General features: G+C 36.7%; 1 protein-coding gene across 1 annotated transcript in view; it reads left to right on the forward strand.

Moving 5' to 3' along the window:
* Positions 1-2,978: 2,978 nt before the first annotated feature.
* Positions 2,979-16,985, forward strand: part of LOC150081406 (snake venom 5'-nucleotidase-like) — a 38,226-nt gene continuing 24,219 nt past the window's right edge. The window contains exons 1-2 of the mRNA XM_090380193.1: positions 2,979-3,182; positions 14,939-15,076. Of these exons, the coding sequence (XP_090236319.1) occupies positions 2,979-3,182; positions 14,939-15,076 (342 nt within the window). The remainder of the gene's footprint in view (positions 3,183-14,938; positions 15,077-16,985) is intronic.

Genomic DNA, 16,985 nt, shown 5'->3' on the forward strand with positions numbered 1-16,985 from the left:
TCGACAGTGCCTAAACTCCCTCAAAAAGTTATTATTATTATGATTAGCCATAAGGTGCAAGGAAGCCTGAGGCCTATGCTGCACCAGCCAAAACCTGAGTTACCCTGAAAGAGAGAGAATCAGAAGTAGAAAGGAATCACCAAGAAAAAGAAGAATGATGATATCCAGGTGAGGACCCTGGGTGTGTCAAGCCCATACTCACCAGATTTTCTCTTAGAATGCAAAAGGATACAGTAATATATACTAAGTTCATTTAAAAGGGATTTGAAAAGCGTTGTAGTCGGTTTTTAAAAGTGATGAATCTCTACACACAGCACCTGCCAATCAATGATGCTTGTCCTTAAAACTTTCGCAGAAAATACGGTTCGTCCCATCCTTCATGGAAATTGTACTTGTACGTTCGTGCATTCTTTTGTACTTCACGTGCACCTTAATATTGGAAACCTTAAGATAAAACCAAAATATTTTACTGAAAATACTCTTGTAGAGTTAAAGAGCACAAATAATCACTTGTTGAAAAGTGGTAAAGCAAATGGTAGATATGTCATATGAATATGCCTTAAAGTTCAGTGGGAACTCAATACTGCTTTATATTTAAGGCAAACAGCACTATCAAAATCTGGAATCGTTGGTTAGGATCGCGTCCAAAATACTGAGGTTATGTGAATCACGTGTTTCTCAGGCAGAGCCGGCACAAGGACGGGGGAACTTTTCCCAGAGACAAGAAGTCAAAGGCTTAACAATCCAAATAAATATATAGATAGAGGATTCTATAACTGGGGAGGGGGGAAGCATATTTAATATTTTTCCGTGGGCGAAAAAACACCTAGTTACCGCTTTTCTCGCAAGCTGCGCATTAAGAGTTCCTGGGTTAGATTCATTAAACAAAACAATCTCTAGCAACAGAGATCAGGAAAACCCATTCATCCCATCTCTGAAACTATTACTGTCAGATCATTTTTTTTTTTTTTTTTTAACTTTGTTTTGTTTTGCCTCCCACCTTGGTAGAATTGGAACCCAGGCCTTATCCACAAGGTGAGAAAATTTAAACCGTAACCGCTGGGCTACCTGTAAGGGACGAATCTCTCGAACCAGAGATGGGTCGTGCGCTAACAGATAACTAATCAAATTGAGCCAAAGCCAAAGGAAAAAAAAATTAATAAATAAATAATAATAATAAAAGCATTTCATACATCCAGAGCAGATCGAACCGGTTCTTGTTTATACTCTGTCACGACCACTAAGTCAGAAGAATTTACAATACTGTAATTATTTTGACAATGAATACAATCATTAACCGAATTTAGCAGTCACGCGAGCTTGAACGTGGTTCAAGCCCGCGTGACTGATTGAACCACTCAAAGCGTGTGTGCTTCTGCACATAACCTCTGTCCAGTTCCTCCTTAATAAATTTAAGGAGGAACTGGACAGACATTTGGAGGGAATGGTGTGATTTTTTTTTTTTTTTTTTTGGCTGATGCTGCATAAGCTCATACACTTGCTTTCTTGCATCACATGCCACTACTACTATAACCAGCGAACCGTCCTATTTCACATCGAGTGTTAAAACAGTGAGAATTCAACCGAGAAACTTGTAATTATAAAAACGTGTAATTTAACGGGCTAAGGACATTCTGAAACGTACCCATTTTGGTATTTTTTTGGAATAGTAGTAGTAGTAGTGGCATGTGATGCAAGAAAGCAAGTGTATGAGCTTATGCAGCATCAGCCAAAAAAAAAAAAAAAATCACACTATTCCCTCCAAATGCCTGTCCAGTTCCTCCTTAAATTTATCCAACCTATCAACTTCCACAACGACAGATGGAAGTTTGTTCCAGCAATTAACCACCCGCTGGCTAAAGGCAAATTTCCGCACATCTATTCTACATCTGTCCTTTCTTAATTTGAATTTATGCCCCCTTAGGTGCGTAATCTGAACAAGTGGAAGGATCCCATCAGAATTCAGCGTGCTCAACCCATTCAAGGCCATCCAATGCAGAATATTACATTTCCCCTCAGAGTATAGGTAACCGTTCTTATTCATAATGGCCATTTTCTTCCACAAAATGACAAATTGATTGAAGGACTTTGATTATATAATATATAATAATAATAATAATTAAGAAAGCGTTTTTTTTTAAGCAATCAACAATTTTTCGTTTTAGTGCAAAGCAACACAAAAGATTCTGATGATTGTTCATGCGCTTTAAACCAGGACATTTTTTATTCTATTTTATTTTTGCTGAGGACATATAATGCATTTTTATAACACACGAATTGCATAACTGAGTTTCTAACCATGTAGCACGCATGTCGGTCAGCCTATACAGTCGCCAACACTCTTCTCCATAACCAACCGTGTATTCGGTACAAACCTCCTCCCACTGACAAACAACCCCCAGTAAACAAGCAGTATAGTATTTCAAAAGTTGTTTTATAAAAGCAAACCTGGGTGAAGTAGTCTCTTATACGCGAGCTCGACAAAAGGAACAAGACGTACTAAAAACTTGCGAAAATCTTAGGACATAGCGGAAGAAGGAAAGTTACTGCAATTTACTTCCGGTGTCTACTGTGAATCAGCAATATACTACTGTACAACGAATAAAAATAATGCTAAAAGGAAACTACGAACAATCACAATCTTTTTTTTTTTTATGTGTACAGTCATTCATCAGTATTTTCAAAAAATCCCCAGTTCATCAGAACGCTTTGTTATCTCTCAGTACATTCTCTCCTTATCTCGAGTAGTGTACCGTATCAACGCTTCTTTTCTAACCTGCTATAAAAGAAAAAGAAAAGCAAGCTATTTCTCTACAAACTTTCAAATTCCTTGAACCTGTAACGAGATAATACACTGTAGCGCATGCGTACTGATAAAGCGATATCCCACAGAAAAAAACATTGCGAGCACGAGTGTTCGGCGAACAGATAAGGAATGTAAGTTATACTGAACGGCTCGATGTAATATTTAATTAATAATGCGAACTATTAATTGGGTGTATTTTACGCTGGTGATATTAGGAACAACACACTGTGTAAAGACGTTATTTAATTTGACCATCCTTCACACTAACGATGTGCATTCACATTTTGTGGAATTTAATGAAGTGGGTGGAAGGTGTCCGGATGATGCAGCTACAGCTGGTCGATGTTTTGGGGGTTTTCCACGACAGCTAACGAAAGTAAGTCAGCTCTCTCTCTTATTTTATTTTTTTACCTTCCCCTTACCACTCATGCATATATGAAATAACATAAAAGTATATTACATTCACATAATTTTTTTAAAAAATACATATATAATTACAAAATAAATAAAGAAATACACTCTGTAATATCTAAAAATTACTTAGCTTCAATAATATACAGTGTAATAATAACTTCAGTGAGACTGCAAGTTGAAGCAGCTGGAGGAAATACAGCCCACGGGGCCACATAAGGCACGGAAGGTAATTTCACTTGGTCAAATATCAATAATGTTCTCAATATTCGAACTACCATAAGCAAACTCATTTTTTATAAAACATGTTGTACCGGTGCTGGTAATTCAAAGATTTTGATCATTTTCAAAATAGAGAATTTTTTTCATGGAGCGTTCTTGTCCATGATAACTTTGACATCTCATTTAGCTAACCGAGTATAATAATCGCTTCCATTAGTCACTAGCCTTACACTAAAAGCTAGTGACTGATAAAAATATCTCTTAAGTAAATATACAGTAGATTATCAAGGTTGATTTAGTTAATAAAAGCTCTTTGGCGATGGGAGGAAGAGATTCCCTATTAAATATTATCCCAACTCAGCGGCTTAATGTATGCTTTCATTCATTTTGAAAATTGCTAAATTCTCTCTTGAAAGAGATAATTTATCAAAAAAGTTTGTTTTTATATGGTATTCGAAATACCTGGTCAGAAAGCAATCACACTGAATTAAAAATATGTTTAAACATGCGTAAAATATTTTATTATTCATATTCTGCGAATTCAATAATAAAGACAACAAGTGCACGTTATGGTAGTGTAGAATGGAATGCCGTTAAATAAATAATGTTCATATAATGTATTTTAAAATAAATAAACCCTGAATTTAAAATAAGGTAAGACTGCATAGGAAACCAGATAGCCATAACTTACCACGATTTCGTAAAAATTGAACCACCAAACGATTAATACACGGAAATAAATATTTTTTTCAACTGCTTACCACCATGAAATTTCAATTCCTGTCTAATCTGCGAGAAATATAATGTACAGTCCTGCCACCTACTGAAACTTTGTGAAGAAAATAAAAAAATATTTTTAAAAAATATATTGAAAAGGGTTACTTTTCTCTAGTTTACCATTCCTTTCATTTTCCACTACATTATTACGTGCAATACCTGCATTGTGCATGTACGATAGAAGCTTTATCGCTAGAACAATAATTTCGCAACTGTAAATTTACAAGATCTGTTTTCTTTTAATAGAAACAGCCAGTACACAACAGTGAGAATTAGTATCAGAAATAGCAATTTTTTTTCTCTCAAAAAATAGTAATTCTCTATTACAGTATATACGACGTTAAAATAAAATAAACATTTTTAGTATAAAAGTTTGGTGAATCACTGTTGTGGTTGCACCACAACAGGAGTATTCAACCTTTTGTATATATCGTTCTTAATTTAAAATATCAGGCAAGCATTCCATGTATTTTTAAAAGTAAAAGTAAGGAATAATCATAAAAAAAAAATTAATTCCTCCTATCTACCTTAAACAATGTTTAAGAAAAAGAAACAGAATTTTATACAACATTAATAAAAACAGGAACTTTTTACACAAAAGATAGGTTCTGTCCATAGGTATAATATGTGAGATCTTGGAACCTGTTCCATGTGCTGATTTCTCTTTACTTCGCTTTAAGCAATAGGAAGAGGAACAAGTATTTCGCTTTAAAATAAAATCCACCCTTCCTTTTAAATCGGAAAACTCTGGAGTTTTCAAAAATATTTCGTAAGTGAGATTTGAATTTTAACCTTGTCACGTCTTGCACTACAGTATTCTTGGGAAAACTGTGGGATTCGAAAGATTTTGGGAACTGGGGGAAAAATAATAATATTAGAAATGGGTGAAGACATCTAGTTAATAAGCGCTTAACCACCTTAATCATAATCAAACCCTTAGTTTTGCAAATCAAATTATAAGCAAAAGCATGCATTTGTTAAATAACATTTGACAATTAGATGTGCAGATTTTGTTGCAGATCCTATTGTGATACAATACAAATATTGTACCAAATATGGAATGCCTATTGTGTATTATTCACATATTCAGGAAATAAATTCCAGTTAATATAGAATTATTACATATTCTGAAGATGTTGAAGATGTTCATATATATATATATATATATATATATATATATTAGCTTTTGTTTAGAAATGAAATTCTCTAGAATCTGAGTCCCTACTGCGGGCTTTATGGGCCAACTGTTCAAATGCCAAAATGTTTTACTAAGACCGATGAATTGGAATGGCTAAATATCACTCGGACAATTTTGACAGTTGTGGAAAAGGTTTTCATAATTTTTGCTGTTGAAGTAAATTTGGAAACTAGAAATAGTGATCCCTCTCGTCACTCTGCTGTGAAGAAAGTCGTTTGAAGCAAAGTGACTTCTTCAGGCAGAATAGCATGATTGCTTAATTGTTTTTAATGCTCGTGTTTCGTTATTTTTGTTCACACAGCTTAATATATTTCACCTTCTTATCATTACACCCTTTTCGCTTTATCAACATCTTTTAGTTCATCGGCTTCTAGAAACCTGAGATGCTTTTAGCGCTGAACGGAGTCTAAACAAATGTCGCCGTTTTGTTTTCTCCAGAAATTTCCGCCATCAGTACGTGTTGCAACACTAGCACACTTGCCAATGATTCCTAAGTACTACTGTGGTCATTCAAAGCAGGTCCTACAATCAACCCCTTTTCATATAAGGCACCTAAAGCACCTAAAATGTCTTGTACGTTATTCAAGTGAATATTGCATTTATAAAAGAAGTTATTTAGGAGGTACACGTCTGATTTCAGAACAGACCGGCTGTTCATATAAATATGTTTATTACCTTACTGACTTTCAGAAGATGATAAAGACGAACAACTGGAGTCTCTTTCTCCATGTGAAGCTACCGATTGTGTGTCAAGGTTTTCGCCAATAGCTTAAATAGCTTTACAATGCTACATTCCCCTTCCCCCCAGGTTTACAGAATTTTCATGAAGATGTGTCTCAAGACTGTATCGACACATGAGGCAGCCAAGCAGCTTCTTTAGACGCAAATTTTAGGCTTTTTTTTGTTTGTTTGTTTGTTTTTTGTTCGCCCAAAAGTACTCCTAAAAGTTGTTCAGAACAGGTGATAAACTCCAACTTTTTCCTTCTGCCGAATTCATTTCCTCATGTATTATCGCCGTGGCCTTGATGTATTTTGTACTGATAAGCTATTAATAGGCGTTCAAAACGTTTCGTAACTCGAATATATAACAAAAGAATACTAGTTCCAATTATAATTTTATTTTTCGATGTAATGTCTTTCTGCTTCAATGCACTTGCTTCATTTTTCCTGCACGCTTTTAACTTGTTAATAAAATTCCTAAACTTGCTCCTTATAATACGCACAGATAGCTTTTAAACTTGAATCGCATCATCACTATCATCTGAAAATCTATTGCCGCTAAGGTTATATTTAAGATTTCTGATCAGATTATAGTGGCTTGTGGGAGAAATTTTAAATCTGGGGTGTAGGATGGATATAGGTGCAAGCACATAACGATCCTTTTTAATAGAATACTGAAAAACTTCCACTAGTGAATAGACATACTATAATGAAGAAATAAAATGTCGAATTGGAGAGAATCCTGCAATATAAACATTAATTGAGCATAGCGGTCACCATTCATCAGGGGCGCCTTTTGTAAATAATTAACTAATAATATTGAACTTTACAGTCCCAAGAGATTGCGGTCGTAATCTTGCTGGATGACATTTGAATACGAAATATTTTGGGAACTTGCGTGTCCCATTGTTTTCATTGTTTCTTAGGGCACCAATAATCTGAAGTTTCATTATTGGGAAATAAAATCTTCTGGGTTGGCAGTGAAAAGAGCCAAAAGCTCAGCGGATGACTCATGAAAATGCTCTTTTCAATGCTACCAATGGACGTACGTATCTCTCTAGCAATCTGAAACCTTTATACGCCAATCACTGATGCTTAACTTTTTTTACAGCAGCAATCGTTTCAGTACTAACAGCACCAGATGGTCTTCCAGAACCTTCGATCGTCTTCAACAGACTTTCGGCTGTTTCAATTCATTGTTTCATTTGGTTATTGTAGTATAATGATGGGTACTCTCCTTATAAACATTTTTCATTCATTCAGGAATTTGCTTTAGATTGTTTCCTTCCAGACATAGAAATTTGCTGACAGAACTAATCTCTCCTTCTGAGATTTCCGTTACTCTGTTACCTAGAAGGCAAGGGGGGGTTGAAATAAAATTTTTCATAAAATATTGTGAAATAAAAAGTTTTATTTTGCATATATAATATACAAAAAATGTTGCTTTATTATTCATATGTTGATGATTAAATTTTTGGTACTAACCCATTTGTGGCCAATTCGAAAAACGTTTTGAAGGTTTCTCGTATTTTTATAGTGTTCAAAATGACTACATTTGCAGAATATTCACATATGTTGTGCAAGAAAAATATCTTCCACGAAGTGTACTTCATTCCTTCGTGTGTAGTACAGTTGGTATAATCATCGTTCTACCCACATCAGGTGGAAAAGACCTTAGTTCGAATTTTCGCAAGGGTACGAGGAATTTTTATGGGTCTTTTTCACAACGTGACTGATTTCGTCGGTCTCAAGTGAGGATAGCATGTTTTTTACTTCCGGAAACTTTTTTTTTTATGTCCAGCAAACATAAAATCCGCCACAGCACACCCACAGTTTACAAACATTATATACGGCGCAATATGGCCTGAGTTGCTGATGCGTACTAAACCCTACAACAACCCGTCTAGCTTTATTTCTAGCTTTATGGAACATTGCGTGCACTGTGCAGTATTTTGTGTTCGTACTTAATACCCTACTTTACAGCCATCAGTCCAGGGGTAGTCCCAGGTAAGCACTATAGCTCTCCCCTTATGATCAAAATAACGTAAATTATTTTACGGCTACATGATGATAAAAGCATAATGATTCTCCTAAACACTGCTTTAGCACCTCCCTTTAGAAAATTCTGCGACCGCCCTTACTTTAGCTTCAACAATTTTCATGAGTAACAAATATTTCGCCACGTATTTAATTATTTATTAAATAAGCGAAATTAAATTTTTCTGTATTAGTCCAGTATTAGTCGTGTAATTTTAGTGTACTCTGTCATGTGGTCTCTTAAAGTTGTAAAGTCCATACAACGGAGTACACGTTTAACATTCTTCTCTCACTTATTAGCTACGGGATGTAAAGCTTGTATTACTTAACATGAACCTTGCACTTCCTTATGTTGTACCTTCATGTTTTACTTAATTTTTATTTTTTTATTTTCACACATATTCGAAATGTAATAGTGCGATATAGCTTTCCTTGCTAATTCACTTGTATTTTCAGAAAGTTTCGATAAATGCAAGAAAATCAAAAACTGTAAATCGCCTTTTAACGTTCATATGACCTTAGAGATTTAAAGTCCCAATCTTGAATAAATAAATAAATAATATATTCATGAAAAGAGCAAATTTCACATTTGGAGGTATCAACAAAGCATTTAAGGAAATGGTACGTCTTTCTAACGATCGAGATAAAATATAAATCTACAGATTTAAGCTACTATCCTGCTATTACTTTATACATTAATATTTGAATAAAAGCAGTTGATAGAAGAAAATAAGAACTGATCTCGTAAATATGGCAATTACCACTGCAAGTGAGAGTATTTCTATGACATTTTCCAAAGAAAAATTAAATACATTTCTGTGTCTCCGAACGACGAAATATTGACTGACAAAAGTTGAGATCAATGGTTTTTCTCCTCTTTGAATAGCAGATCATTATTCGTATAATTTGTTGTGCTGTATGTATATATCATCATCATCATCATCAGCCATTTTCAATCCACTGCAGGATGAAGGCCTCTCCAGCAACTTTCCAGTTCCTTCTGTTTTGAGCGCTGGCCATCCATTTACTACCCACAAACTCATGAATTTCATCTATCCATCTCCGCCTTTGTCTTCCAGGTTTTGTTCTAGCTCCTCTTGGGTATCATTCTGTTATTTTCTTAGTCCATCTGTCATCATGTCTTCGAGCTATGTGTCCTGCCCAAGACCATTTTAGTTCTTTAGTTTTGATAAGAATGTCCTTTACTTGAGTTTGCTCCCTAATCCATGTGTTTCTCTTCTTATCAAACAGTCTGATTCCCAATATAATTCCTTCCATTCTTCGCTGTGTAGTTCTCAGCTTCTCTTCCATTCTTTTGGCGAGTGCCCAAGTTTCGCTTCCATAAGTCATGGTGGGGAGTATATATTGGTTCATTATTTTACGTTTCAGACAAACTGGGATATTGCTCTTCAGTATGTAACTATATTTCCTGAATGCTATCCATCCAAAATTTATTCTTCTCTTGACTTCCAGCCATTTATCATTATTACAGCTAATAACTTGTCCCAAATAAGTATATGACTCCACCTTTTCAATTACTGCTCCTTCAATCATAATTTTCCTTTCTGTGGCATACTTGTTCATCATTACTTTTGTTTTAGCCATATTCATCTTTAGTCCAAAATCCTTACTAACTGTGCATAACTGATTAAGATTTTCCTCTAATTTTTTGGGATCGTGGCTTATGACCACAATGTCATCTGAAAATCGTAAATGGTTTAGGTACTCTCCCTTCACATTGACTTCTTTCTGCGACCAGTCTAATCTTCTGAAAGCTTCCTCAAGGGCAACAGTAAACAGCTTCGGAGATATTGTGTCTCCTTGTCGAACTCCTTGCTCGATTTTAAATTTCCTACTGTCTTTGTCTAGTCTAATAAAGGAGGTAGCATTCTCATATATTTTCTTCAAAATCATAATATGTGGGATATCTATGCCTTGTCTTTCCAGTGCCCAAAACATTGCCTTATGCTGTATGGAGTCAAATGCCTTTTCATAATCCACAAATGCCAGGCATAATGGTGTTTTATATTCATTTGCTTTCTCCATTAGCTGTGATATTACGTGAAGGTGATCCATAGTTGAGAATCCTGTCCTAAAGCCAGCTTGCTCTTTCGGTTGATTCTCATCAAGCATTCTTTCTAATCTGTTAGTGATGACCCTTGTGAACAACTTGTAGATGTGGGATAACAAGCTAATTGGTCTATAATTTCCAATTTCTGATTTATCTCCTTTCTTATGCAGCAAAACTATGATTGCATTATTCCACTGCTTAGGCATCACACTTTTTCTTATGCACTTTGTGAAGAGCCTTGCCAGTTTTTGTGTTATGTCTCTTCCAATTTTAACAACTCTACAGTAACTTCATTTTCCCCCGGGGCTTTCTGATTCTTCATTTTCTTCAATGCATGTTCTACCTCATCAGGAAGAATATCGGGTATGCCGTATGTGTTGCTAATTTGCAATCCATCTTCCCCACTTCTGGCATCATTCCCTCGCTCCTTGTATAATTCTCTATAGTAGTCTTCGGCCTTGTCATTTCTCCTTGTCAGTGTTTATCTTGCTCTTCATTTGTTGCCTTCGGTTCATCATAACAAGTGTTTCTTGACTAATTTTTTTCTTCCTTGGATTTCTTTTTCCCTATAGGTTTCTTGGGCTTTATCACTTTCAGAAAGTTGTAATATTCCTCGTCGATATCTTGGTCCTGAGTAGTCTGCAGAAACTCAAACTTGTTCTTAAGTTCCAGTACATACTGCTTTTTTTCTCCTCTTCTGTTATCTCAAAGACCTTTGTATTATTTACTCGAGTCAGTTTTTTCCTTTCCTTTCCTACATCTATATCAAGTGTATATCTTACCATTCTGTGATCACTTCCAACATTTACCTTATTCAGGACGGTAACATCATTCACAATATATCTTCTGTTAGTGAGGATGAAGTCGATTTTATTAGTTGTTAATCCATTTGGACTCTTCCATGTCCACTTCTGTTCACCCTTTTCTTGAAAAAAGTGTTCATTACTGACAATTCTTGATATTTTTCAAATTCCACAAGTCCTTCGCCTCTTTCATTTCTTTCACCAATTCCAAAATTTTCTGTTGTTCCCCTTTCTGCGCTGTTTTTTCGTTTTCCAACCTTAGCATTGAAGTCCCCCATAATAATAGTGTAGTGGGTTTTCTGCTCATATAGAAGACTCTCAATTTCGTTGTACATTTCTTCAACCTCTTCATCATCATGGCTCGATGTTGGTGCTTAAATCATTATGACCTTTAGCTTGTACCTCTTAGAAATCTTGAGTATTAGTCTTGGCACCCTTGGTGATGTACTTTTGCTTTCCAAAATGTTGTTTTTTAAATCTTTATGGACCAGAAACCCAACTCCACCTTCACTCCTTTCACTGTTTCCATTGGTGTACAGCAGATTTCCACTTGATAAACTTATAAGTGATTCATTTCTTCTTTTTGTTTCAGCCAAACCGATGATATTCCAATTCACATTTTCTAATTCCTTTTCCAGTTCTAATATCCTGTCTTCACCGATGAGTGATCTTACGTTGTAACAGGCAAAGTTCAGTTTCCGTGCATGGCAGCCTGGTCGTACCCAGAGATTCTTAGCACCCTCTGCTTCCACTCTGATCCTCTCGCTGCCATAAGAGGGGGAGTGAAAGCCGCTGGAGACTGAGAGCCATTTGTTTTGTCGTGCTGTCATATGCTGGAGAGTTTGGTCTTTTCCTCTTCACGCGGACCAGGCGTCTTGAAGAGAACCACTCTACACGTTCGTTGCCATCTAAGTGACTTTACAGGGTTTACCATTGAGGTGTGCATGAGTGGATTTTAGGGAGGCAGGCCAACCGGACTTCTCCTAAATCTTCTGTAATAGAAAGATATGTGGATCCATCAGTGTTTTAGACTGAGTGTCTGGTAACACACAGGATACCTGTTCCCCTCTAAGCCCCGCTGTATGTAATATGTCTGCAAATTGCATGTGTTCTGGTCGATTTGCTGTTTGCTGGAAGAAAAAGCCATACTACCCTCACTCGAGACCGGCTAACTCAGCTTTGTGAAAAATACCCATAGAAATTTCTCTCGTTATTCACAGGATTCAAGCTCCGGTCTTTTCCATCCGGTGTGTGGAGAACGACGATTGTATGAACTGTGCTACGTACTAAGGCCAAGTATATTGGAAGTAGAGTGCAATATCATCTACTGTTGTCCGCACACCCTACGGGCAATGTTAGCAACATGCTTTGTGATGCTCTTCTTCAGATAACATAGATACAGAATATTGATAAGCTTTATAAAGTTTGATTTTGAGATTTTCCCATTACTAGAAGTCACCAGGATTAAAACAGACAGTATCAAGACCATACAGAAACAAAAGGCACAAGGTCAAGGTCAAGGTGTGTTTGTTTTAATTGCGGTCTCCAGGGTTTCCCCTATATACCGCAGTAGCATCTGAAAAGGCAAAAGGCCAAGGCCGGCAAGTGTATATATGTGTGTAAGTATGTGTGTTGTTATGTTGAGTGTTGAGTGCCGGCACCTGGCGACTTCGCAGCCAGGGGACAGGGAACACCTGGTTCCCTGCCCTCTGACTCCCAACCTTGGCCACGAGGAGGCGCGCCAGGGACTGCTTTTAAACTGAAACTCTTACTGGGGCTATCAGGCAAGCCTGGGAGCCCCAAGGTGCTTAGGGAAAGGAAGTGGATATAAGAATGAGAAGTATGGGAATTGAAAGGGAAGGGAAAGTTGGACAGAAGATAAGGGGAAGAAAAAAATAGACATCCCCTGAAATAGAAGAGAGAAGAGAAAGTAAAAAATACAAAGTATTCAGGTATTTTATGAAAAGGAAAATGGATAATAGAATGAGAAATATGGAAGCAGGGGGGAAAGGGGAAATAGAGATAGAAATTAGGGGAAGGAGAAAACAGCATCCCCTAGAAGAACGTGTAACACAGAGTAAGAAAGTACAGCAGATTTAAGAAAGACTAGTGAACAGATACTTAATCTAAACTTAAGACCAAATATCAGTCAACCCTATACAATAACAACAATATGTACATTGGCTATAGCTTAAGACCATCACAAAAATAATTCCCCAAAGTGGCCAAGAATTGGCAAAATACCAAGAAATGAGGTCATCAAACGTTGCCCAAAGCAGCTGTTTCATCAACTAAGCAATATGTCGGAGCTTCATCCTGCATTGTTTACTGTTCCACTGTGTCCAAACATCTTATCGCTTGAGGGCAGGAAACAATTGTTGAAGATTACGCTCAGTTTGGGACACAGACTCCAGCCTCTTCGAAGAACAGTCCTTTTATGAAGTTTGCTGTGAACCCATACCAAAGAGTAACACGTAGACATTGAAGAACTTTGTCTATAATGGACGAATGGCCTGAATGTCATTTGTCACTACAGCCGACCAGTAACACTCTTTAATTATAACACTGTGTACCCTATATGACATTAAAATTAACCCTATAAATAGGAATTTCAAAATCCTTTCAATAATAATTTTCATTAAACACCAGGACATTCACAAATTAAAAGTATCAACAAATAACCGTTGTCGTTATTTTGCAGCTTTCGAGCACTGAAAATTTCAATTTAGTAAAATATTTATTATGATCGCTGGCCCGCATCTGAATCCCTTCAAGAAGGGAGGAATGAATTTTCATATCTTGGACGAGTTAGCCCAAGGTATGAAAAACGCCCGCATGAATTGTTGAGGGAGGAGGCTTCCATCCTGCAGTGGGTTGATAATGGCTGCAGTTTACCTTTACCTTTTATGAAAAACGTCCAAACATCTGAGGAGCAATGTCCAAATTTGTCTGAAACATAAAATAATGAACCAATGTATACTCCCCACCATGACTTATGGAAGTGAAACTTGGGCACACACCAAACGAATGGAGGAGAAGCTGAAAAGTACACAGCAAGGAATGGAACGAATTGTATTAGGAATCAGACTGTTAGATAAGAAGAGAAACACATGATTAGGCAGTAAACACAAATAAAGGATATTCTTATCAAAACTAAAGAACTGAAATGGTCTTGGGCAGGACACATAGCTCGAAGACATGATGACAAATGGACTTTTTTTTTTTTTTTTTTTTTGTAGTTGTTGGCGCATCGGCTTCTGTGGCCATAGTGCACCTCCCAAGGTTTTTGCAGTACTTTGATCCAAGCCCGAGGCAGGATTCGAACCCGCGACTTTTGGGTTACCAGGCAGGCACTTTACCCACCTGGCTAGCCCGGCCGGCACACACAAATGGACTAAGAAATAAGAGAATGGTACTCAAGAGGAGCCAAAAGAAAACCCGGAAGGCAACAACGGAGATGGACAGATGAAATTCACGAGTTCGTGTGTAGTAAATGGTTGGCCATTGCCTAAAACAGAAGGAACTGGAAAGTTGCTGGAGAGGCCTTCATCCTGCAGTGGATTGAAAATGGCTGATGATGATGAAAAACGTTCACAAAAATCCCTTCCCTCAAAGGAATTAGTTTCGGTCGTTTCCTGTTTCCAGAAATAAGCAATTTAATTGATAGCATGATAATCGAATTGCTTGAGCAACATATAACATAGATTCTGAAACAAGATTTAATGAATTTATTGTACGGAATTTTTTTATTACATTGTCCAATGTAACGATTTGCAGTATTTACGAATAATACATTACATTGTCATAATTATTTCACGCAAATATTGTTTATTAATGATCGGATAAAAATATAAACATTATTCTGACAAACTGTGTTTTGTTTTTTACACGAGAGTACAGAAATCAAACAGTCGGAACCAAATGTAATTTACTTAAGTGCAGGGGACTACTATCAAGGAACTTCGTGGTTCACTCTATTGAGATGGCAGGTAGTGGCTGATCTTGTTCCACGTCTCGGACTGGATGTAATGGTAAGTATTTAGACATTAAGATTATTTTTGACACACGACTTACAATTTCTTTTAAATATATGCAATTGAATTTTTCCAATAAATACGGTAACGGTCTGAGGACTTAAACGTGAATTATTTTTGCATTTTATAAATTGAGACAAACACGTTGAAAGTGCGCTAAATAAATTTCAAATAATTCCAGTGTAAAATGTAACGTCATTTGAATGGTGTCACAAGCTTATGTTAGTTTTACGATATATTTTTTTTAGGGTTTCAATTTAGATTGGCGAATTCGACTCAATTTGTTGTCCGCTGTAATTGGATAAACACTTTAAATTAATGCTATACAATAAAGTAGCAAATAGAATTCCAGAAAGTTTTATTGTATTAATTTTTACGAAAATACGAGGGCTGTTTGAAAAGTAAGGTAACAAATGTTTGAGGAAAAATCGTACCTTCCCCAATGGTGAAACACGCATGAATAAAATCACATACTATATGCCAAGTGCTGTTTCTTATTAAAAGATAGCTCACCTTTGTCTCAATTTATGAAATGCAAAACCAAAATGAATACCATACTGAAACGTGGACAAATCAAGAAGTGCGTACAGTTAACCAATTTCTTCATTCTAAAAGGACGGAGCCAAAGATATTCATCAGAAATTGCGATAGTATGTGTGGTCGATGGCTCTGCGATGGCCCTGTCCAAGAAACAAGTATATTTTTGTTGCTATCAGTTCAACCTGTGCAATGTTATATCCTACGCGACCATCTGCCCACAATGGTGTTTACAGCTTAATGGATGGGAGATGTTTGCCTATTCGCCACAGTCCTGAACTTGGCCCTTTCTGGCTTTCATCTATTCAGACCTCTGAAACAACATCTTTCAAGGAACCGATTCGGTGATGACAGTGAAAGTGAACGTTCCGTTGAAATCTGGTTAATTGGGAATATCCCTGAAATTTTATGACAGAGGTAAAATTATGCAGTTATGTTTATACCGAAAAAATATGCTGTATACGAGATAGACCCCATGCTTTCAGTTTATCGAGAAATAATTTGTGCAATTTAGAGCTTATATTACTTTATTAATATTATATTTATATGGTAAGGAATTTCAATGAATTATTCACGGCAATTGGATTGTTCATCATCAACTGTTTACGGTAATTTACTTCTCGGTAAATTGGTGTATGACCAACCTCGTATTTGATTTCATGAAATACTACCATACCATTAATATCTAGACACCTGCATATCTACAAATAACCCTTATTTACAGGAAAAGTGATGACCTGTTTTGAAACTTTTTGCCGTTATTACAGCCTGTAGTCTCCGTGGAACACCCTCTACCAGTTTTTTGTAAATTCCCCTCCCCAATATTTTCCACAATTCAGCCTCAAAAGCGAAGACCGGTTCAGCCCTGTTTTAGACGGTCTATTCTCACATGCACCCGATGATCCAATTCATACCAAAGGTTCGCCATAGGTTTGAGATCAGAACACCGGACTGTCCAATCCAACTTTTCGACGCTCGTGTCCTAAAATGAGTCCATCACAACACGAACCATATGACGTGGAGTGTTGCCCTGCTGGTACAAGTATGGGCCTTTTCCGACGTGCTTCCACAACATGCGTAATGCGTTATTGTCCAGGATGTGTAGATAAGCTTCACCATGCATAGTTTTGTTCAAAATAACCAATAGTCCCAGACCAAACCATCATGCTATCTCCGCCAGACTTCGCTGTCGGGATGATACACTTCCGGTGGTTTTCTCAAGGCATCTGCCTTACTCAGACACATCCGTCATACTGGTACACCGTGTACCTTAACTTGACATTCCAATTCACAGCTCTCCGATCCAAGAATGGCAGGTCTTATACCAAACTAGATGGCGTCTGGTATTTGTAGGTGTGATTAGTGGCTT

The sequence above is a fragment of the Mastigoproctus giganteus genome, chromosome 8, assembly GCF_048544385.1.
Source record: "Mastigoproctus giganteus isolate SK-2022 chromosome 8, ASM4854438v1, whole genome shotgun sequence".
Classification (NCBI taxonomy): Eukaryota; Metazoa; Arthropoda; class Arachnida; order Uropygi; family Thelyphonidae; genus Mastigoproctus; species Mastigoproctus giganteus.